We start from the raw sequence: 24032 nt of genomic DNA, 5'->3' as shown, positions 1-24032 counted from the left end.
GTTTACATTAGCAACCAGTTTCAACTTCCAATGCAACTTTAGTCCAACCCAAGGACCCAAAACCTCAGCCTTAGGAGGATCAACCCTATCCCAACCCACGTTTAAATATCACAACCCTACCAAATCCGTTTTACCTGATATTTTAAATCGGGCCGGGCTTGGTCGGATCGGATCGGACTAGGTTTGGGATCGGTCGGGTCATGTCAAGTTGCCGTATCCCTCAACCCTAACTCAACTCAAAATTAAATTGTGTTAGCATTTCCCAACCCTAACCCAATCCAACCCTAGGAATTGCCAACCCAACCCGAGCCAGGTTGAATCCGTTGAGTTCGAATTGAGGTGACCCGAGTTGCACCTATATTGTCCAAATCACCTCGAGTTGCACCTATATTGTCCAAATTAATTTGTACAAATATTATCACTGTAACCAAACTCTCCTATAAATGATTTATGTTCGGATTTCAATTATCGGGATTATGCCCATCCAAACTGATTTGATTTGAGCAATGGATTATCTAAACCATTGTTTGATGGGTCCCACATGTGACACCCACTAGTTCAAGTTCCATCTTGAAAGATTAGACTCATTTGAGCAACTAAAGTAATGGACTGGATCATTTGCAGCATTGTAAATTTTCTTCAAGTTTATTTCATGTGGGGACTATTCTCCATGGCATAATAGCCAACCACATCCCTCTTTATCCTTGTATAATAAACCTCAGATAAGATAATTCCAATGTTTAATTTTGTTCAAGCAGGATAGCCAATAACAGGAACAACTCATCCAAGAATTTCTAACAGTCCTCAATTGCATTCCCCTTCTGCAGAAGAATAGAAGATAAGCCTCTCTCTCTCTAGCCATGGCCTTTTCTCTGCAACCAATCTCCATCTTCCCCAAACCCTCCTCTTTCCTTAACCCACACCCCCACCCTCTTAACCTACACCCCACAACTCACAAAACCCACCTCAAACCCATCTCTGCAACTCCAACCCCAACCCCTCCACCCAACGAAGTCTACCAACCCTTCCGCCCTCCCCCTTCAAAACCCACCTCCCAAATTGATACAGACACCATCCTCGAAACCCTCCGAAACCGCCTCGGCCTCTGGTTTGAATATGCCCCTCTCATCTCCTCCCTCCTCCAACATGGTGGCTTCTCTCCTTCCTCCCTCGAAGAATCCACCGGCCTCTCCGGCGTCGAACAAAACCGCCTCGTAGTCGCCTCCAAAGTCCGCGACTCTCTCTCGGATCTCGACCCTGAGACCCTATCTTTTTTCGATCTCGGTGGGGCCGAGATCCTCTACGAGCTCCGGTTCCTTAATGCGGCCCAGCGGGCTGCTGCAGCCTGCTGGGTCGCGGTGAACAGGGCCGATGGCCGTGGCGCGGGCGAGCTCGCCCGCGCCATGAAGGACTTCCCCAGGAGGCGCCGGGAGAAGGGTTGGGAATCCTTCTCGGCCGCCCTACCTGGGGATTGCCTTGCTTTTATGCAATTCAGGCTGAGCCGCGAGCAGATGAACCAGGCAGAGAAGGTAGTGTGAAACAACCAATTACTCCAAAAGCTCAAGGCTATGTTCCTTTTAGATTATGACATAGAATTTTAAGTCCGAAACTAAAAATTACACTTAAAATTGAGTCCAATAATAGGTTTAGGGCAGAGCCTAAAGTTGTTAGACTTGGTGTTATCTAATCATTTATACTTTAACACTCCCCGTCGTGTGTGGGGGAAGGGCTGGCCATAAGGAATTGTTGGGTTTTGAACCCAAGACTGGCCGTGAGGCAATAGCTCTGATAGCATGTGAAACAACCAATGGAGTTGTTGGAAACAACCAATGGAGTTGTTGGGTTTTGAACCCAAGACTGGCCGAGAGGCATTAGCTCCGACACCATGTGAAACAATCAATTACTAAAAAAAAATTAAGTTTTAGATTTGGAGTTATTTAATCATTTGTATTTCAACAGGTGGCAGTGTTGGAACAGGCGATGGAGGTGGCTGAGACGGACGCGGCGAGGCAGAGGGTGGAAGGAGAATTGAGGAAGGTTTCAAAAGGGGAGCAAGAGGGTGGGGGTATCAAAAGTGGGGTGGAGGTGAAGGTTCCAGTGGTGAGGTTGAAGATGGGGGAGGTGGGGGAGGCGAAGAGAGTGGTGGTTTTGCCGGTGGTGGAGGCGGGGGAAGGCGAATTGGGCGTGGTGGAAGCGCCAAAATGGAGGGTGGAAGGGGAATTTGGGGTGGTGGTAGGGGAGAAAGGGTGGAGGAGGTGGGTGGTGTTGCCGGGGTGGGGCCCGGTGGTGGACGTGGGGCCGGGGGTGGTCGTGGTGGCGTTTGGGGATTCTAGGGTTTTGCCTTGGAAAGGGAAGAGGGGGTATGAGGGGGAGGGGATATTGGTGGTGGCTGATAGAGGGAGGAACGAGGTGGTGGAAGAAGAAGGGTTTTATTTGGTGTGGAGAGAAGATGTGGGTTTGGTGGTGGAGAGGGGAGGGAGGTTGATAGAGATGGGAGTTAGAGAAGGGTTGGGGAGTGTGGTTTTGGTGGTGAGGCCACCCAAGTTTGAAGAGGAAGGAGATCAGTTGGATGATGAAGATTGGGTGTGAGTGGAGTTTTTGGTCATTTTTGTAAGGAGTTGGGATTGATTTTGTGGGGGGGGGGGGGGGGGGGTTGTTTTGAGTCTTTAAGATCAGTAATTAGACAATGAAAAGTTTGGAATTGGAAGGGCAATAATTTGGTTCAAAACAAGCATTTGATTGTTTTGGGCTTATAAATTTTGTATACTCTGTTCAAGACAGGCATTGTTTTGGGGGCTTAAATTTTTTGTTGAAGAATAATGCTATATGGCAAGCAAAGACATCTTTTCACTCCTTTTTCTTCATCCATATTATCTTTGGTTGATGTTAATATTCATCTGCAAAAGATGTGTGTGATTTCCTGTACAATTTATGTTAACATTCATGACATGGTCAAGTAGTACTGGTACAGACAAAGCTTATATGCCTTAATAACCTTCTGACTTTTGGACATCAGGATAGTATCTTGGAAGGTTAGGGTATACCGTGCGGACATTTTTTAATTGCTAGAAGAAGAATAGGAAAATTGGACTTTCCACATTTTTTTTATTTTCATTTTTCACATTAGGTTTCTGATATAAATGCCATTTGCCTACTTTTTATCTACTAAATATCATGATGCCTCATTCATTATCATCCTTTTCCCATACTGGATTTTAGCTGTTAGAAATTGTTCAAGGAAGCATGGCTTATCATGTTTTCATTTTAGATGAACCAAGGGATTGCGTTAAAAAAAGCAGCATTGACCTAACACAAAAATAAAGGATTCAGATTCAACTATGATCCCACTCAAAAACACTATGATTATGCGTCAGGGTAACCTACTCAGCATGTGAATGTAGAAAGAAAAATGCAGGCATCACAAGTGTAATATCCCATCAGCTTTAGTAAACATGGTTCTGTATCTGTTTAGTATTTGCATCAATGCAGTGCATCTACTGGTATATGCAATGCATATTTCCACTTTTTTTTATTGAATAAAGGTATAAAAAATGTCAATCTCATTCGGAAGTCTTCCAAATCTATGGACCGCTATTAGTTAAGGCATTTTCAAATCTTGCTTCCCCATTCTCCCGAAAGTGCACGTTCTTTCTCCCCAACCAGAGTAGGGTGTAACCGGTATGAGACTGAAAATGAGCTTTGAATTGGCTTCAGACAACTATTTCGAGATTATTCAGTGGATTAGATAGGGAGGACGAGACAAGCATGCATAAAACTCCTTTTTCTCATGCAACGCTATAATGTAACCATACATCCCAGACGAGCCTCTCCTTGTTGAATCGAAGATCTTCACGATACGACCCATGAATCTCGAGAATTGAGCATGGGGATTTGATTTTCCCCAACCTTTCTGTCTTCTTTCACCAGTGAGCCGTATAGTTTCCTTTTTATCTAGCAAGGTAACTCTTGGATTCGGAGTTTGTTCCAACCTCTGTCACATGTGAGATCCTGATCGCATTCCTCCAAGTATTCTTGCCTGCTAAGGGACGGAAGGAAAGTAGGGTTTCCTTCAAGGACCGGAGAACATCAAACTCTGGGCGAGCTGCAAATTTTTGCCGACGCTAGTGTGACAACAAGGTTTTTTCGGTCTTTATGCACAATTTGGTTTCATTTTTCAATTTTCAAAACTCAATGCGAAAATGTCAATGTTACCAATAATCCCCACATGAGCAAACCCCATCCTCAAACTTATGGAACCTATTAGCATCTCTAACCAGCAACACTCTCTTTAATATCTTAGACAAGCCCTTTATAAATTCATGACAATCCCCACAAACCCTCAAATTCTTGAAGACCCTAATCACTCCTTCCTTCTCCAAGCCACCCTGAACCAACCCCAACCCAATAGCCAGCTTCTCACTATGCATTCTCAAGCTATCCTCCTTTGACTCCTCCTCTATATCATGCATAGAAAACCTCACCCCGAACTCATAACCCATGTCCTCCTTCATCCTTCTCTCCATCTCTCTCAAAATCCCACGAATTTTCTCAATAAGGGGGTGTGAATCATCCCCACCATAGAAAAAGTGCACCTCCTTGTCAATCTCAATCCAACTACATCCTCCCTCTTTCTTCAATCCCTTCCTCTTCATCAAACCTCTCATCCTCTCACACTCTCCCCACTCACCTCTATCTGCATAGAGGTTCGACATCATCACATAATTTACAGGGTTCTCCCCATCCAAACTCAATAGAACCTCTCCTACCTCTCTTCCCATTTCCAAATCTCCATGTATTCTACAAGCCCCTAACAATGTCTGCCATATACCCACACTTGCTTCTAATGGCATGTTCTCTATGAGATTCTTAGCTTCTTTTAAACGACCCAATCGGCCGAAGAGATCAACCATACATGCATAATGCTCTACTTTTGGTTTAATCTTATCATCTTTACACAATCTTGAGAAATACTTATTACTTTGTTCTAGCAAGCCAACATGACTACAAGCTGAGAGTACTGCCAAGTATGTCACTTCGTCTGGTTCAATATTTTCTGATTGCATCTCTTCAAATAGATGGATTGCCTCTTTGCCATGACCATGTTTTCCAAACCCAGTAATCATAACTGTCCAAGACACCACATTTTTTTGTGCTATTTCACCAAATCGCTGTTCAGCTTCTTCTGTTAATCCACACTTCAGATACATATCCACTATCGAATTAGCAACCGAAACATCTAAACCAGAAGGGACTTTAATGGTATAGGAATGAACTTGTTTTCCTTGCTCCACAAGAGCAAAATCTGCAAACATGCCCATCATACTCGAAAGAACAAATCCATCGATATGAATTCCACTTCCCCTCATCTGGCTAAACAAATCCATGGCCTCTTGTAAATTTCCTTCTTGAGCATAACCCGCGATTATTGCTGTCCAAGAGATTACATTCTTGTGCACAATCTTATCAAACACTCGTCGTGCTTCGACTAAACACCCACATTTTACATAGAGATCAACAAGCCCACTTGCCATAATGGTCTGACCTGAAACTGAAAACCCATTTCTGATCATAAAAGCATGGATCTGGTTTCCTTCATGAATTGCTCCTAAACCACTACATGCTTTTAATACACTCGACAATGTGAACTCATCAACTATCTCATCTTGTTCTTGCATTTTCTTGAACAAAGCCAAAGAGCTCCTCCAATGTCCACAATAAGTATACCCACCAATCATCGCATTCCAAGATATTAGATTTCTCATTGGCATTATATCAAACATTTGTGCTGCATCCTTAATTCTTCCACTTTTCGAGTACATATCAATGATTGAATTACCCACTACAGGGTACCATTCAAACCCAGTTTTGTTACAGAGAACATGGATTTGCTTTCCATACTCAAGGATGCCTATTAAGCTGCAAGCTTTTAGATTAGTTGAAAGGGTGAATTCATTTGGCTTAATTCCATAAAACCCCATTTGTGAGAAGAGAAATAAGGTTTCCTTGCTATTGCCTTGCTGTAAATACCCACCCATTAGAGCTGTCCAAGAAACAACATTTTTCTCAGGCATTCTATCAAATATAAGACGTGAAATATCAGTTCTACCACATTTTCCATACATGTCTATAAGATCATTATTTAAAATCAGATCAAATTCAAAGCCCATTTTCACCAAAGCTGCATGCAGCCGAATTCCATGATCCAAAATCACTTCTTTTGAACAGTTCCTTAGGGCCTTTGCAATTCTCTGTCGCTCTAACATTGAAGGGAATTCAGTCTGTTTAATTACAGTCGAAGTATAAATGATTAAATAACACCAACTCTAACAGCTTAAGCTTTTAGAATAGTAATTGATTGTTTAACATGGTATATTGCCTCGTGGCAGGGTTCAAAACCTAACAGCTCCTTAATAAAAAAATTCACATGTACGGCCAACCCAAACAATTTGATCTCTAATCATAAATTCCATAAGAATTTTTTTGCTCTCTCCTAGGCGCGTTTGGTTGCACAAAAGCTCAGCAGCTGTAGGAATTTGGCTTGGATTTGGCAAGCCATTCCACGTTTTGGACATCTTGTTTGGGTTGCTAGAATTATGTTCTTATTACATCCTAGATTTGAATCGAGTGGGCTGATGTATAAAAATACCCTTCATATTTTTCCGTTCATTTATGTCAAATAGTAACGGATATTTTTGTCACGTTTGGAAACCCGAGAAATTATATGATGCCCGACCGTGAAGGTGGTACTTCAAAAGTACCACCCTTGATATTTGATCCAATAGTAGCCTCTTAAAGAGTGGGCTGCTGTTGGATCAAATATCAAGGGTGGTACCGTTTTGATGGTACTTAGACGGTCGGGCACCATATAAAAACTCTAGAAACCCTACTCAAAATGGCAAATCCTTTACGTTTTGATGAAGATTCACCTCTCTCTCTCTCGGCAACAATTTATTATAGCTGTGAACGTGATACACCATTTGGGGACAAGGTGTCCCACTATTGTACTACAAATACAGCAAAAGCCAACAAATTACTTCATAAACCCGAACCTCACTTTATGGCACATTCCATAACAGAAGGTCCATCTAGTACACCGGCCACCCATAATGCATACCCGAACCCATTTCTTGGAATTGCTCACCCTAGTCACCTCATCAACTGAGGGTCTACAGTCCTTTACCACAGTTAAGCTACTGGAGTTTCTTGAACTGACATACTATGCCTCCTATCTTCCACGAGCAGCTGAGGACTTATTGGGGCAGCATAGATTCATAACCCAGAACTGTTTCATTGAGCTTTAATCTTCTCCCCGTCACTCTCGATCCTGTGTTGCAATAAAAACTATCTCATCTTCTTTCTCCATCCTCTCTTTAGCCAATTTGTCTGCACGTTCATTTGCCGACCTTTTTTGGTGTTGCATACGAGGCTCAAATCTACGGACCAAGTCTTGTATTTTAGAAATAATACTTGCTATCCTCCAGGGACCAGCAGCCTTACCATTGGCCCAAGAAATGACATTGGTCGAAATCGGTAATCAAAGGGCCAAGATTTGCTTTTATATACCATTTTAGCCCAAGGTCCTCTCTCTCTCTCTCCAGGGACCAGCAGCCTTACCATTGGCCCAAGAAATGACATTGGTCGAAATCGGTAATCAAAGGGCCAAGATTTGCTTTTATATACCATTTTAGCCCAAGGTCCTCTCTCTCTCTCTCTCTCTCTTCACACTTTCATCCCTAATCCTAATCCCAAACTCCACTTAAGGAAGTCCTAGGACACTTAGAAGGATAGCCTAATTTGAAACGGATTGTTGCTGGGGTTCCATGCAAAAGCAAAGATCCCACATCGGAAAAGTGAATGGATGTGGATGGGTACATGGTCGCCCTCCCCTTAACAGCTAGCTTTTAAGGGTGAGTTCTACCCTGGTCCCAACAAAGTGCCATCATAGCAGGAGCTTGGTAACCCTGGTTTACCCTCGAGGATGGAGAAAATCCCTCGAGGCGGATCTCGATAACCCTGGTGTACCCTCGAGGATGGAGAATAGATGGAGAATATCCCTGGAAGATCTCATAGTTCCCACGTTGCTCCCGTGTGGAGGGGTGAGATTGTTTGATGCGTGGAGCGGGAGATTATTGGGACACGAAAGTAAAGATCCCACATCGGATAAGTGACTGTATGTGGATGGACTTATAAGGACACGGGCACCCTCTCCTTAACGACTAGCTTTTAAGGGAGAGTTCCACCCGGGTCCAAACAATTGTGACCTAGACTAAGAAAGTAGGATAAAAAAAGCACTCCGAAAAAGGAATTGTCCAACAACAGATTCAAATGGATTGTAATCAAGACATAGCTAGATCCGATTCGAAGAAGCACAACACTCATAAAATAGAAAACTAATGCCCCATATTGGCTTGCCAATATTATATTTGTTTAGAAAAATAATATGAAGGATGTTTGAGCTAGGACGATCATTAGAGAGGAGTCCAACATCTGGGCTAGATCACGCAAATGGTCGAGCGGACATGTAGAATGTGGAAGGAATGTGTTTACCTCCTTGTGTTCAAGTAATGTCCGTATTCTTATTATGACCATAGAGTGTTCCGTCATTTCGGGATATTTTTCTGTTCGCTCTTTTCTCTACATGTTAGTTAGTGGCGACGGAGCTGGTACTTAGTCCTCAAGAATTTGAAACCTCTAGGTGACTTCTTTTGGGTAGACGGCAGCTAACTGGCGGATCAACAGTTGGGATTGTCTCAAGAGGCAAAAAGTAACTCTCATTAGTAGATAACAACCTGTGCAAGGAAGAAGAAGAATCCATAGACCAGGTCGTGCTACATTGCCCCTTTTCTTTTGGCCCATGGAGGGCTATCATGAGAAGCTTTGATATTTTCTTAGGCACTGTTCGTTTTGAATTTGAGAATCGATTTTGAGTGCAATAACCAGTTCTGGACACAAAATCGAAATATATTAGACTCAAAATTAAATGTTATTTTGAGTCCAATAATCAGTTTTGGAGTCAAAATCCATTCATATAAATCCAATAAAAATAGTGCATTGACCTCTCTCAGTGAAATCCTAAATGAGCCTTGATTGGCAGATCAAGGGCATAGGATCGTCCAATCGTGTGTCCTCAATGCCATTTGCCCAGCCTTATGTTTGCTTCAAAGCATGTCATCACATAAATGGGGCAGCAGTGGTGCCCAATACTCAATTACATTTTCCAACCTTTAAGGGCTATGTTGATACATGGATTCTAAAATCCAGGATTTTACAATCCTAAATTAAAAAATCCATGTATCCAAATCCAAATGGCCCGAGTGATGAGGCACTTGTAAAGGGATTTGTTGGAAAGGAGAGATAGTCCCACATCGGAATGGAAACAATAGTAGACGACTGGCTTCTAGTATAAGTGTAGTAGAGTGGGTAAAGCAATAGTTTAAAAGGGTCAGTTGGCTAAATATGCCACGCTCGCCCTAGTTGGTGAGTGCTGTATGGCTATCAAGACATATGGCTGACATAATTTGTGGGACTCCACAGGGTTGGCTCGCTCGGCCGACCCTCCATTAAATCTCCAACATTTGGTTTTAAGAATTCAAAGTGATTGCCATTAATCATCTTAAACACCACCTTATGAACAGTTATCTATCCAAACTCTCAAATTCACACCAAAAGAATCCCATAAAAAGATGTTCTACTTTGAAAGAGCTGAAAATCTATCATGCCACCATGATCAAGAACTACACCCACCAAGATTCCTTCTTCATAACCAACTTCATCACAGCCTGTTCGTCTTTTCGCCACATCGATTACGCGATTCGAGTCTTTGCACAAATGGAAGATCCCAATGTTGTTGTGTACAATGCCATGATCAGAGGTTTCATTCATTGTTTTTCCCCAATTCAAGCCCTTCCATTTTACTTACAAATGTTAAAATCTCGCGTTGTCCCTACCAGTTTTACCTTCACTTCTCTAGTCAAAGCATGTACTCAAGTATCGGCTTTTGAATTTGGCGAAACGGTTCATAGTCAGATTTGGAAAAGTGGGTTTGAATCTCAAGTCTTTGTTCAGACCGCATTGATAGATTTCTACTCGAATTTTGGCAAAGTCGTTGAATCTCGAAAAGTGTTTGATGAAATGCCTGAAAGAGATGTTGTGTCGTGGACAACTATGATTTCCGGTCATGCCCAATTCGGAGATTTGAATTCCGCGAGGAGATTGTTCGATGAAATGCCGGAGAGGAATGCTGTTTCTTGGAACACCTTGATTGCCGGCTATGCACGGTCCGGGGATGTAAAGACTGCCGCGTTGTTATTTGATCAAATGCCTTGTAAGGATTTGGTCTCGTGGACCACCATGATCTCGTGTTATTCTCAAAACAAGCAATTTAAGGAATCGTTGGGAGTTTTTGAAGGGATGAAGATTGCGGGGGTTACTCCTGATGAAGTAACCATGTCCATCGTGATTTCGGCTTGTGCTCATCTAGGAGCTCTAGACTTAGGGAAGGAGATTCATTTCTACGTGGTGCAAAGTAGGTTTGAGGTCGATGTTTATATCGGGTCAGCATTAATTGATATGTATGCAAAATGTGGGAGCATAGAAAGATCCCTTGTGGTTTTCTTCAAATTGAAAGAAAGAAATCTCTTTTGTTGGAATTCCATGATTGAAGGACTCGCAATTCATGGGTATGCTAAAGAGGCATTGGGTTTGTTTAGTAGGATGGAGAGGGATAGGATCAAGCCTGACGGGGTTACTTTTGTTAGCGTTCTTAGTGCTTGTACCCATGCGGGATTGGTCAAAGAAGGCCGACTTAGGTTTTCAAGTATGGCCAAGGACTACTTGATCTCCCCAGGAATAGAGCACTATGGATGTATGGTTGATCTTTTAGGGCGTGCTGGCCTACTCGAAGATGCATTGGATTTAATAAAAAGCATGAGAATCGAGCCGAACTCTGTCATTTGGGGAGCTCTCTTGGGTGGGTGTAAAATTCATGGAAATTTGGAGATCGGTGAAGTTGCGGTTCAGAAACTGATGGTTTTGGAACCTGATAATAGTGGGTATTATGTTCTTCTGATTAATATGTATGCAGAAGCGAATAGATGGAGTGAGGTTGCTATGATAAGGATGACAATGAAGGAGAGAAGGGTGTTAAAGAAGAATCCAGGATCTAGTTGGATTGAAATGGAAGGGAAGGTTCATGAGTTTGTAGCTTGTGATATGTCGCACCCCTTGTTTGATGAGATTTGTTTGTTGCTGGTTGAATTGGATGGGCAATTGAAGCTTTCAGGGTATGTCCCAAACTTTGGGTTAATATAAGGATACAATTTCTTATATGAAGAGAAGCAAGAGGGGAATAATATTTTTCATTATTCAAGGGTTTTCGAAGAATTTCATTATGAGGAATGGTTAAATTTAATCACTTGCACCAAATTCTGTGTTGAGAGAATATTGCAGTTCATTCCTACTTCATTCTTTGATTAGGGGATCATACAGGGCTTTAATTTTAGGTCTTTATTTCATGAGAAAAAAGTAGATCATATTTACAGCTACTTGTTCTAATGCCATAAACCCCTCTTTGTTCCAGATTCCTTTATTAGTTCACCCATCGCATTTTGAATTTTAACATCCAAAGAAAAGACTCTAGAGAGGGGGTGTATAGTACCAAAACGAGGTGTTGTAACTATCATCTGTCTTCGTGACAAAACACTTAGGGAAGGAATTGATGTAGTGACGATTCTAAATTATTTCAAGAATCTCTACTTCAGAGTGGTGATGTGATGCCCAAAGGTGAGGGATATGAGTTCAAGTTGTTAGCAAATGAGAGCAAGATTTGGAATTCAAATTTGAAGAGGAAATTTGGAAAACGGTTTTGGCATGAGGAATGGTAAGGCACCATCAAGATGGATTTCCAATGGCTTTCTAATAAGAGCATTGTGAGGCTATAAACTCTATGAAGTGGGAATTATTAAGGCCCTGTTTGTTTTGGATTTTGAGAACTGTTTGAAAGTCTTAGACTGATTATTAGACTAAGCAGCATTACATTGCTAAAGGGCTAGAGAATTAGAGAATGTCACTGCATCCTTCTTTGCTCCTTTTGCTAACTTGTCAGTATGAGCATATTGTGACCACTTCATGTGACTAAACTCCTCGCATACAATCATGCATTTATCAAGAATCTCCGATATAATGTCGGCCAACTTTCATGGACTAGGGGCCTTGTTCCTAGCCCGTGCGTGGAATTTACATACCATCTCAAGCCCCATAAAAGAGCTTTCACTTGTGCCCCATTAAAATCACATACCCTAGCTGGTCAAGAGAAGATTGAATTGTGTGACATACTGTCTTGAAACAATCTCCCAACTCCCGTTCGTCCTGGATTCTCTTTAGAACTACCGTCAAAATTAAACTTTTATATCTTGGAGTAACCTTCGACCAATAATAGTCTTAGTCCCTTTTTAAAAAAATGACCATTCTTCAATTCCGTAGAATGTCCTCCATGCAACAGGACGATCAAAAGTTGAAATAAGGGGTGCAACATCAACTGAAGAGCTGATGGTCTAGTATTAGCTTTACGCTATAGGGGTGTTTTGCCTCAACCCGAGCCTAGCCTCCTGTTGAGGTTGGACAACCCTAACCCACCCCCCTCTAATTCTCTCTCACCCCTAACCCAACCCATCTAACCTATTTTTTCCAAATCGGGTCTGGTTAAATCAGGTTGTGTTCGGGTCTAGGGCAAAATAAAAAAAATATAATCCTAAGAAATCATGACAAAATTAGCAGAGGTCGGTCAGGTTGCCCAAGGCCTCAACCCTAACCCAATCCAAAATAAAATCAGGCTGGCTTTTCCCAACCCAACCAAAGCCAAAATCAGGCTGAACCCACTGGGCTAGGTTTGAGCCCGATCCAAATTGCACCCCTAACAGCAGTTACAGCACTACCTTTTTAGTAGGAATTTCTTCATCTCACTCTTGAACCCATAAATGAAAAGTCCACCAAAATGATAAAAGATGAAATCTGGAATAAAAATCAGAGATGACCTGATTCATGATCTTATATTCTTCAACTAGACTAGACTTCAACTTGGTGATGCAAAGTCGAGCTTCATTTATTTTTCCTCTAAAATCCAATTCTTTGATTCTTATTATTACCATAAACCAACCAAAAAATTACAAGGAGACATATTTTGAAAGCTCTGATGGTTCTCATAAACCATAAAATTACAAAACTACATTTAGCTCCAATTCTGTAAAATCTGCATATTAAGTTTGAAGAAACTGTGAAGAACTGTCAACAAAAAACAATCCCTAAGCTCCTAAATTGAAGCAAACATCTCTAACCACAAATTTCATACACTAAAAAACTCCCTACTTACCTCCAGTAACATCATTCACTCCCATCTTCTTCACCCATATCCATAACATCATTTTCCAGTGAACAGCTCTCTGTTTATTCTCTGTTTTTTTTTCTGACAGATGATCAGCTACTCTCTGTTATCTGACCGCAATCTTCGATCACAACTGGTGACTTTGTCGTACCACTTTCCGAACCCACCTTCTCCATCGCGTAAACAACATTAAAACCATCAACAATCTGCCCAAAAACAACATGCTTGCCATCAAGCCATGAGGTCCTCTCAGTGCAAATAAAGAACTGCGACCCATTTGTGTTGGGTCCCGCATTTGCCATTGAAAGCACACCAGGCCCAGTGTGCTTCTTCTTGAAATTCTCATCCTCAAATTTCAGCCCATAAATTGATTCACCACCTGTTCCGTTGCCCTTTGTAAAATCCCCACCTTGGCACATGAAACCTGGAATGATCCGATGGAAAACCGAGCCCTTGTATTGTAAGGGCTTCCCGGACTTTCCGATCCCTTTCTCACCAGTGCAAAGGCATCGGAAGTTCTCGGCAGTTTTGGGGGTGACATCTGCAAATAATTCCATCACAACCCGGCCAGCTTTCGCCTTTCCGATCAGTATATCAAAGAATACTTTGGGGTTCGACATATTTTCTGTTTTCTGTAAGAAAAAAAAATGAGGGGATGATAAAGTTTTGGCAAATGGGTTTCTGTTAAATTGAAGAATTTCAGCCTTTTCTCTATCTTTGCCTAGAATTAGTAAAATTACTATTGGATTATGACAAGGGAAAGGATATAGATTTCATACTGACAACAACAAGAGAAAACCCAAGAGCTGTAATGTACATTCCTTTTTCCATTTCTTGTAATGATCAAACATTGGATCAAATGCAGTAAAGGAGTAACAACTTCTAATGAAAATTTATAAAGCTGCAGCATCAAATTACAGATACAATCAAACCGTTTCATACAATAAAACAAAATTTTCATATAATGCCTGGCAGAACATTAGAAAGGGATGGAGAAAAAGACTTAAAATAAAAGCAGAAATAGAGAAAAGAAGATGCCAAACATTTCAGAAACAATTTGAATGAAGAAAATCGGATTATTTCTAATTGAAACTTTCATAGATATTTCGGGAGCATAATAAATGAAGAAAAGAGTACATAATAGAGCTCCAGGAAAACAAGATGGATAACCAATTTATAAAGTACGAATTTCCATCTTCCAGAAGTCCTCTAAAAGTGCAAAATAATGTAAAGAGGATACTGATAGAAAGACAACTTGAATCTTGCACAGCTTTTGAGCTCAACAGGCTACAAGAAAAATGACCTGAAAGCCTTCGAATGTGCTTTTTTTTTCTCCTTTTGAAGTAAAATCAACTATAAAATTGTGAAAGCAAAGGTTTCTATAAAAAAAATACAAGAAAATTTAAGTAATTCATCGATAGAGTGATTGTAAGCCAAAAAAATAGATAAGGAAATAGCCCGATGGTGAAATTACACAAAATCCTCATAAAATTAGGAACGAAAAGATGAAAGGACTGATTATGGGATTTCGGAGGGCAAAAAGAAAGAGAAGAGAGAGGAGAAAAAAGATGAAGAAGAAGAAGATCCCATTGTAAGACCTATCTGTGGCTGAAACTAGGGTTATGGTTTTAGTCTTCAATTGATGAGCAGTCTGGATCTATGTTATAGAATGAGGGGGGATCCTATCTTACTTAGTAATATATAGGTTACTAGGGAATAAAGATTTGTATGCATATTAGAAAAGTATAATTCCAACCACTATTATATATTACAAACTATATATGTTATTAAGCATGAGTAATTATATATGCAAAATTTTACATACACTATAATATACTAATATACTTATAATATACCTATATATTATAAGGTTCGGAATTGTGTTAGATCGAACCCAAACCAGACATAACTACAGAATCGTTCAGAGCGTCCTATATTTGATTGGTGACTGCTAATGTACAAAAATACTGCTGATATTGTAAATGAAAACAGGAACTTATGGAGTATTTTTATCATGTAAAATCCCTAATCAAAACCATTTCCCGTCATTTCTAAAAAAATGAAGTCTCAAGTCAACTATCTTTCTCTCTAGTTTCTTTCTTCTCTTTCGCCTCCTCTTCTACCCCTCCTCCTCCCAAGTTTTGAATCCCTTACCTTCCCAAAATTCAATGATTTGGGGTATTCCAAGTCCCACATTGAAATCATATCAGTTTGTCGAAGCTAAATGGGATGAATGATGATCTCGTATCCCAACTCTTCCCAATGAGTCTAACAGATGATGCCGGGGATTGGTTCCTTAGTCTCCATAGGCGAAATGTGATCTTGGCTGAAAATTGCACAGGAGTTTGTAGGCCAACATAAGTTCAACGCCTAGTTTGAGCTCACCCTAAGGGTCCTCAAGATGACCATGCAGAAACCCGAGGAACATTTCACTGCCTTCATTTTTCAATGGAGGGAAAAGTTTGCCAAACTCAAAGTAAGGCCCAGTGAAGTAGAGCAAATCAAACTTGTAGTAAAGAGTCTGATGCCTCAATATTCAACGGCATGTACTCTCAAGTGTTCACATAACTTCAAAGGATTAATGCAAATGGGGGTGCAGATCAAAGATGTCGTCATGAATAATAGCATTGTGATGGAGACTTGAGTTAGAGAACAAGAAGCCAAATAATAGATATAAGAATGAATAAATGTGATGCAGTTAGTCTCTCCTAGTGTGGCAAAAGTACAATTGAAGGTGCCCTACTCAAGGGCAAATGCAGCACGCCACACCGGAAATAATTCACTTAGGGATGACCTTGAATCCTGAGTGCATGCACCTTCCTGAAAAGAGCGTCATATAACTTTCTCAAGCCCTTGTTGAGGAATTACAATGCCAACGAATTTTGTGGATTTTATTGGAATCGAGGTCACGCTACAAATCATTGCATTAGGTTAACACATACAAATCAAAACTTGTTTGGAAAAGTAGTCCTATTGGCAAAAACCCAAGGTTACTCGGAACCTTCTACCTCTCCATGTCACCCCCTCCACTAGCCAATCTCAAGATGGTAGAGCGAATCCAGAACCGCATACAATTATAGACCAAGTTTCCCTCATTACTCCCGTCCCAAAGCACAATGTTATAAAAATAAGCTTATAAACACCTTGCACACAAGATTAGAGTCATACCTTATGTATACAATCCAAATGCGGGAGTTAGGATCTTGGCTTGAAGTTATGAGCCCCGTTGATACTGCAACCAATCCGATGGTGATCTCGAATTGATTCTTTGCTTCCATGTACGCCATTGATCTCGTTGTATGTCGTAGGGGAGGCTACTAGAGTCGCTCTCTTGATCTTCACGATCACAAGTCCGTTAACTTATGGATGATGGCTCTAGATAGAATCTAGAGAGATAGACCTTGAGAGACAGAAACTTAGCAGATTGAACCTTTATTCTCTTATGTAGGAGGTGTATATAGACTAATATCCCACCAAAAATCTAGGAGTCCAGGAGTCCAAGGGTCACATAGAAATCTAGGAGTCAAGAGCCACATGGAAGGAGTCCAAGAGTCTCATTCAACTTAGGAGTCTAGAAGTCTTAGTCAAACACTCCTCATAATTAATCGAGATTAATCTCTTTAACTGTTGGGGCCATCCATCCAACCCATGTGGTTGGACCATGGGTTCGGGTCCAGATAACCCGGCCACCATATTCCAACATCTCCCACTTGCACACATAGGGCAAGGGATCTTTCTCGTAAAAAATCTCATCTACTCATCTCCTAAGTTCCTCTCTATCTCAAGAGCTATCTCTCTATACTCTCTCTAGAGCCATAATCCATAGGCTTACGAACTTGTGATCGTGAAGACCAAGGTAGTGACTCTAGTAGCCTTTCCTACGACATACAACGAGATCTAGGACGTACACAGAAACAAGCATCCCTTCGAGGTTATTACTGGATTGACTGTGGTATTAACGGGCTCATAACAGCAAGCCAAGATCCTAACTTCTACATTTAGGTTGCTTACATAAGGGATGACGGTATGACCCACTAAACGTTGTGTGCAAGGTGTTTATCAACTTATATTTACAACACACGGTATCTACTCCATATAAACTTTGAATACTGCCATCTTAGTCCGTTCAAAAAATGAACTTCAAATACAACCCTAGGCATCTATCACTCTTCAACCACTGCCGTCTCATCCCCATCCAATCATCCTTGAACATCATACTGCCCAGCCTATCACCCTAGCTCTACTAGAGGATGTAAATTGTAAACCATATGACCACTAACAGGATATTTACGCCAATTGAACCATGTGCTGAAAATCCTACAAATGCAGGCAAATCTTAGGCTCATCCGACCCCAATGGTCTAGGATTTAGAAGAAAAAGTAGAAGATCCCATTATCAAGCATCTCAAGAAAACAAAAGCTCATTTCTGTCTAGGGCTTGCTCAACACATCCAAGCAACGTTGTACTGAACAATCAGGCTAAAATCCATGTATCTATAGCAACAACTTCGGACCAGCTATTTGAGTTCATTACACATACTCATATTACTACAAGAGTTGCTTTCAAAGGGAAAGATTGGCCACCTCAAGGTCCAGCCACACCATATCCCTCCATATCATGGTAAATTGCAACAAGAAAAGAATACCTGCGGTTCCCATCAATATGGCTTTAGTGGAGTTGGTCTCCTACTAACACCTGAGGAGCATGACGGCCTAAGTGGTCTCTTAAGAGAATTTACAGATTTGTTTGCTTGGTCCAACAAGGATATGCTTGGTCCAAAAGCTTAAGCTATTAGAGTGTGTTATTTAATCATTTATACTTCAACACTCCCCCTCATGTGTGGCCCCTTTTGGGTTGGCCGTGCACGTGGATTTCTAATATCAAGGAGTTGTTGGGTTTTGAACCCAAGACCTGCCATGAGGCAATAGCTCTGATACCATGTGAAACAACCCATTACTCCAAAAGCTTAAGCTGTTGGAGTTGGTGCTATTTAATCATTTATACTTCAACAAGCACCAACATCATGCAACATAGAACCCCTATGTACTAACATTAACCTACAAAATAGAGACTTAAAGTTGAAACCAATTTGGGGATGAAAGATAAAGAAGTGGAGAAATGACCGAACGCTAGATTTCTAGCAGTAACAAAATATCCACAAAGTTGGCCACTATATTGATGGTGCCTAAAAAGGATGGAAGAGTAAGGACGTGTGTGAATTTCGACAATCTAAATAAAGCCAATCCAAAGATGACTTCCCTTTGACCCACATAGACATAGTGATGAACAATATTGCTGGCCACGCCCTGTTATCTTTTATAGACAAATTTTCAATATATAATCAATTAATGATGGCACTTGAGGCAAGTGTAAAAGAAAACCAACTTCTAATGAAAATTCATAAAGCTAAAGCACCATTTACATATATAAACGAACTGTTTCATACAATAAAACCAAAAATTAATACAATGTCATAAAGAACATTAGAAAGGGAAGGATGTAAAGACAAAGTAAAAGGAGAAGAGAGAAAAGAGAAAAGAAAATGCCACTTAAGATGGAAATAATTTGAAAAAAGAGAAGCTGATTATTATTAAATTAAAATCACTACATAGATATTTTTGGAACTTAGTGCCTAGATGGGTCCCACTTAAGATGGAATTAATAAATTAGTTTAGATATTTGTAGTTTGTGGAGATCTCTATCTAGTTGTTTGATATGTGAACGAGTCATAGAGATATGGGTTAAGGTGTCTAGACAAGCTTGAAAAGGAGTTTTAGAGGAAGTGGTGAGTGAGTTTTCTATTTGATATAAATAACATGATAGGAGGACTGACCCTTCCCTCTAAGTGGGTCAAGAAGCAGATCTTCCCTCTAAGAAGATCAATCACGTTGCGAACAGATTTGAGTCTGTAACACACAATAAATGAATAAGACATGACAGGACAGGCGAAAAACGAGAAATAAAACAGAAAATATAAATATAAAGTACAAATTTATGTCTTCCAGAAGTCCTCTAAAATTGGATAATAATGCAAAGAGAATACTGATAGAAAGACAACTTAAGATCTTGCACAGCTTTTGAGCTCAACAGGCTATGAGAAAAAATCACCTGAAAGCCTTCGAATGTGCTTTTTTTCCCTTCTTGTTTCAGTAAAATCAACTATAAATGTGAAAATTGATTGTTTCAACAAAAAAAAACACATGAAATTTTAAGTAAATCATCAATAAAGTGTTTGTCACCCAAAAAAATAAAGAATAAAATGACCCAGTAATGAAATTACACAAAACCCTCTTAGAAATATGAAAGAAAATACGATATTGGATTTCTGAGGGCAAAAAAAAGAAAAGAAGAGAGATTTTGTTAGTCTTGCTTTCTTTTTTTACTTTATAATGTTAGAAGTAGATGGCATTTTCTATACAAGATCAGATGAAAAGGAAATTTTGAAAAAATAATAGATAGAGATTTCGTACCTTGGGAGTAGCTTGGGATGCTAAAGGAATGCCCACAGGTTTGGGGTTTTAGGGGCATGTGTATTTATAAGGCAGCGTGACTGAAATTAGGGTTAGGGTTTTATAAGGTGAAGTAATAATACATTCGCTCCTTCTTCTTCCCTAGGCCACCCCACTCTAGTGTATCACGACTACTTTTTTTACATTCAAAGGTGCTGGCCGGAGGAAGAAAATGGGGAGAATATATCATATCCCATTACTAAAGTAAATGGTGCCCATTACTAAAGGGAAATGTTATCAGCACTACTGTAATTTGATGAGGGCACTCCTCACTTTATTAAAATTTAAAAGTAAGGTATGGACCGCATCATAGGATGATCCAAACCGTCCATTAGATGGGCCACAACCTAAATAGGTTGTGCCCCAAAAATAATTTCCGTAGGTTGGTCCTAACCCTCCGATCGATAGAGGGTTATGATCAAAATACAGTCTATTTAGATGGATCAACCCTCTAACATTCAACTTAGTGGGTTAGGATCAACCTATAGAAATTATTTTTTGGCACAGCCTATTGAGGCTGTGGCCCACATAATGGACGGTTTGGATCATCCTATGGTGCGGTCCATATCATACTTTTAATAAAGTGAGGAGTGCCCTCATCAAAATACAGCAGTGCTGATAACAATTCCCCTACTAAAAGGATGAATATGTGCAATTATGCCCTTCGAATTTTATATACATACTTATAAGGGATTTGCGGATGGTTTGTTGCGAGTCAGAGCAGCCCCTCATGAATGAAGACAAAATCTGCTGAAAAGTGAGCTTTGGTGGCTGCTCAGACATGCAAGAGACCATCCGCCCTATTAAGGAATGGTAAAAGTAAAGGGATGCATCTTGTAGTTGGTGAGACGGCCAAATAGGGGGCACCCTTGCACCTGATTTTTTACAAGGCCCTCTTCACTTTAACATTCCTCTTATAATTGGGATTTGCCCTCCATCGCAGAAGGCATTTTGCAGACCAGCTGTTGCATATGAGAGAAGCCACATAGGATAAATAAAATGAATAAGACAAAAAATGATCGTATGTGGCTGCTCTCTCATCCAACAGCCGGTTTGCGAAATGCCTTATGGGGTGGCCCCTAGCAAATACCCTTATAATATACCTATATATATATCATTAGGTTCGTGCTCATGTAAGATCGAACTCGGACGTAACTACATAATTTATTTAGAAATAATAGATTTTTCCTAAATTTGATTGGTGTTGCTAATGTCCGAGAATATCTATTATATTCTAAATAGAAAAAAATATTTTTGTTATATTAAATCCCTAATCAAAACTATTTCTCCTGGTCGAACTAATGGGTTTAAAACTTTTGAGACGGGTGGAAAGGGGGCTTCGATCGGCTATATGGGAGTCTTTTCTTGGAGATGATTTTTCCTAGATCATTACTGTATTGACACACCCATGATCTAAATTGTGCCAGCCTTGCTGCGCCCCGCACTTGCCGTAAGTTCCGCGGAAGTTACTCCCACTGCATTAAGACGATGCCATGTGGCCATCATCCCAACATCTCCCACTTGGCCACATTGGCCGAGTGAATTCCCTTTGGATGCGTTTTGTTCATCGGAATCGGAAATAGGAATTGGAACCTGATTCCAAATCAGGTGATACCGGCGTTTGGTTGTATTTAGTGAATGGAATACCGGATTCCTAACCGAATGTGAAGCGGAATAAATGGCATCATTTGTTACCCCCCGTGGGAGGTGGTATTCTGATTTGAGAAAAGTACGGAATGTGGGCTGATGTTTGGTGAAATTATGGATTGCGGGCACCTTTTAAAACAAGAACAAAAAACGGGCTAATCTTTAAAATCGGCTGGGAAAAAGACCCTAATACCCTTCTGACATCAACAGAAACGTTATTCAGCTTCCTTTTTCATTACTGCCCATTAAATTGGCGCGTTACACGAGGCTTCTTTTTGTTCGCCTGAATGTGTATTTGAACTGACAGAACCTTAGGTTCGTTTCTATATTGGCCGTTGGAAATAACTAGAGAAGGATGGATGCCTGACAGGTGTTGGAAAACTTTTTGGAACACTGACAACCCAAAGTCAATCATTATCTTTTTTCACTTCTCTTTTGGCTTAGAACGGTAACGTTATTGAATACGTCTCTTTTGGCTTATAAACTTTTCACATCTCTTTTGGCTTATAACGATAACGTTATTGAATACGTCTCTTTTGGCTTAGAACGGCGACATTATTGAATATTTTATTATTTCTCACGTCTCTTTTGGCTGAGAATGCCGCCGGATTCTAAAGTACGCCGCCGGAATATTAATGGGTACGCCGGCGGAAATAGGGTGTAAGTGGAAATAGGGTGTACGCCGGCGGAAGTCAGGGGTACGCCGGCGGAAGTCAGGGGTACGCCAGCGGAAATAATGGGTACGCCTGCGGAAATAATGTGGTGCGCCGGTGGAAATAGGGTGTAAGCGGAAATAGGGTGTACGCTGACGGAAATAATAGGTACGCAGACGTAAATAATGAGGACCAAAAGAGAAGGGAAAAGATTCTAAGCCAAAAGTGGATACGCCGGCGGCGTAAATAATGAGGACCAAAAGAGAAGGGAAAAGATTCAAAGCCAAAAGTGGGTACCCCGGCGGCGTAAATAATGAGGACCAAAAGAGAAGGGAAAAAGATTATAAGCCAAAAGTGGGTACGCTGGCGGCGTAAATAATGAGGACCAAAAGAGAAGGGAAAGATTCTAAGCCAAAAGTGGGTACGCAGGCGGCGTAAATAATGAAGACCAAAAGAGAAGGGAAAAGATTCTAAGCCAAAAGTGGGTACGCCGACGGAAATAATAGGTACGCCAGCGCATAAATAATGAGGACCAAAAGAGAAGGGAAAAAATTTCAAGCTAAAAGTGGGTACGCCGGCGGAAATAATGAGCACGCCGGCATAAATAATGAGGAACAAAAGAGAAGGGAAAAGATTCTAAGCCAAAAGTGGGTACGCCAGAAAAAATAATGGGTACGCCGGCAGCGTAAATAATGAGAACCAAAAGAGAAGTATTCAATAACGTTACCAAGAGAAGTGAGAAAAGATAACGGCAGCATTCCAAAAAGTATTCAATAACGTCAGCGTTCCAAATTTTTTTTCCAAAACGTGTCAAGCATCCATTCGTCTCTAGTTATTTCCGACGGTCAAGATAGAAACGAACCCAAGGTTCTGTCGGTTCAAATACACATTCAAACAAATCAAAAGAAGCCTCGTGAAGCGCGCCAATTTAATAGACAGTAATGAAAAAGGAGGACTATGTCGATGTTAAAAGGGTATCAGGGTCTTTTTCCCACCCGACTTTGAAGATTAGCCTGTTTTTTGTTCTTGTGTTAAAAGCTGTCCGCAATCCGTAATTTTGCCAAACATCAGCCTGCAATCCGTACTTTTCTCTTCTTATTCCCATAATCAGAGCCAAATGACACTGGCTCGTAACACGAAAAAGTTCTTTTACCGTCTTAGCAGCTTTTCCTGGAAGTCTTTTCATCTTTTTAACAAGTATAAAAAAAGATGAGGTCGGCAACTGATTTCTCTCTCTCTCTCTCTCTCTCTCTCATGTATGGATTTCCAGTGTTTCTGCAATGCTTGGTTAGGGTATCGTAGAGATTCAACTTTTTTGCCTTAGTTCTCATTCTTATTTCTGAAATGTATTTTCGTTAATATTGAGAAAATAAAAGAGAAAACTCTTTCTGAACTTGTTAGGGAGGAAGTTTGGGCTGACTTAGGGCTTTGTTATGATTGAATGGGTTTTTCCTCACCATTACGAAATTGACACAGAGAAGCCTGAGAAGACGTTCCAACATGAGAGCTCGTTGGTGAATTTTTTTTTCAAATGCTCATTTCTTTTCTTGTTCTTCCCATTCTTACGTTGTTGTCTTGCAAGTGGATACTTTTTCTCCTCCAAAATATTATTATACTCATTTGGTTCTTATGATCACTTCTTTTCCTTAGAGGCAAATGAAGGATTGAACCCATGTCTAACTAATCTATTAGCTAAGAGGCAAGCGATGGATACCCTAGCAGTTGCCCTAATTAGTTTAACAAGTTACTTTGAATCCCAATCAATATTTCTAATAAACGTCAAAAAACTAAGTTTTAGGTTCTACTAATCTTATTAATGCTTAATTAGCCAAAAAAAAAGAAAGT

General features: G+C 40.5%; 4 protein-coding genes and 1 non-coding gene across 6 annotated transcripts; 3 read left to right on the top strand and 2 right to left on the bottom strand.

Moving 5' to 3' along the window:
• Window positions 1-740: 740 nt before the first annotated feature.
• Window positions 741-2850, top strand: LOC143881192 (rubisco accumulation factor 1, chloroplastic-like). The gene is made up of 2 exons (XM_077384176.1): window positions 741-1529; window positions 1960-2850. The coding sequence occupies exons 1-2, from the start codon at window positions 861-863 to the stop codon at window positions 2587-2589; spliced, it is 1299 nt and encodes a 432-aa protein (XP_077240291.1). The 5' UTR covers window positions 741-860; the 3' UTR covers window positions 2590-2850.
• A 464-nt stretch (window positions 2851-3314) lies between these two features.
• On the bottom strand, window positions 3315-6350 carry LOC143881191 (putative pentatricopeptide repeat-containing protein At3g15130). Its single transcript, XM_077384175.1, has one exon. The coding sequence runs from the start codon at window positions 6261-6263 to the stop codon at window positions 4209-4211; it is 2055 nt and encodes a 684-aa protein (XP_077240290.1). The 5' UTR covers window positions 6264-6350; the 3' UTR covers window positions 3315-4208.
• Window positions 6351-9434: 3084 nt separating this feature from the next.
• LOC143882391 (U11 spliceosomal RNA) lies at window positions 9435-9560 on the top strand. The gene has a single exon (XR_013252230.1). It is a non-coding gene; the product is annotated as a U11 spliceosomal RNA (small nuclear RNA).
• LOC143882333 (basic helix loop helix DNA-binding superfamily protein) lies at window positions 9438-11984 on the top strand. Its single transcript, XM_077385875.1, has one exon. It carries the CDS (start codon window positions 9628-9630, stop codon window positions 11308-11310), a length of 1683 nt encoding a protein of 560 aa, XP_077241990.1. The 5' UTR covers window positions 9438-9627; the 3' UTR covers window positions 11311-11984.
• Window positions 11985-13173: 1189 nt separating this feature from the next.
• ROC2 (rotamase cyclophilin 2) lies at window positions 13174-20004 on the bottom strand. 2 transcript variants are annotated; one of them, XM_077385876.1, is made up of 3 exons: window positions 19849-19931; window positions 19212-19284; window positions 13174-14010 (listed from the first exon to the last, which is right to left on the bottom strand). In XM_077385876.1, exon 3 carries the CDS (start codon window positions 13996-13998, stop codon window positions 13471-13473), a length of 528 nt encoding a protein of 175 aa, XP_077241991.1. In that variant the 5' UTR covers window positions 13999-14010; window positions 19212-19284; window positions 19849-19931; the 3' UTR covers window positions 13174-13470. The 2 variants fall into 2 exon arrangements, with proteins under 2 accessions (XP_077241991.1, XP_077241992.1); XM_077385877.1 differs by lacking the exon at window positions 19212-19284 and having other exon boundaries at window positions 19849-20004.
• Between the last annotated feature and the right edge of the window lie 4028 nt (window positions 20005-24032).

Source organism: Tasmannia lanceolata, unplaced genomic scaffold (assembly GCF_043159265.1).
Source record: "Tasmannia lanceolata isolate RefF3 unplaced genomic scaffold, GAP_Taslan_0.1 ptg000007l, whole genome shotgun sequence".
Lineage (NCBI taxonomy): Eukaryota > Viridiplantae > Streptophyta > Magnoliopsida > Canellales > Winteraceae > Tasmannia > Tasmannia lanceolata.
This window is presented reverse-complemented; position numbering and strand designations above follow the sequence as displayed.

Bases quoted from the DNA above. Each gene is read 5' to 3' on its own strand.
- LOC143881192 (XM_077384176.1), top strand. From the start codon at position 861: ATGGCCTTTTCTCTGCAACCAATCTCCATCTTCCCCAAACCCTCCTCT. The intron at 1,530-1,959 runs GTAGTGTGAAAC...GTATTTCAACAG, and splicing joins AGATGAACCAGGCAGAGAAG to GTGGCAGTGTTGGAACAGGC.
- LOC143881191 (XM_077384175.1), bottom strand. From the start codon at position 6,263: ATGTTAGAGCGACAGAGAATTGCAAAGGCCCTAAGGAACTGTTCAAAA.
- LOC143882333 (XM_077385875.1), top strand. From the start codon at position 9,628: ATGAACAGTTATCTATCCAAACTCTCAAATTCACACCAAAAGAATCCC.
- ROC2 (XM_077385877.1), bottom strand. From the start codon at position 13,998: ATGTCGAACCCCAAAGTATTCTTTGATATACTGATCGGAAAGGCGAAA.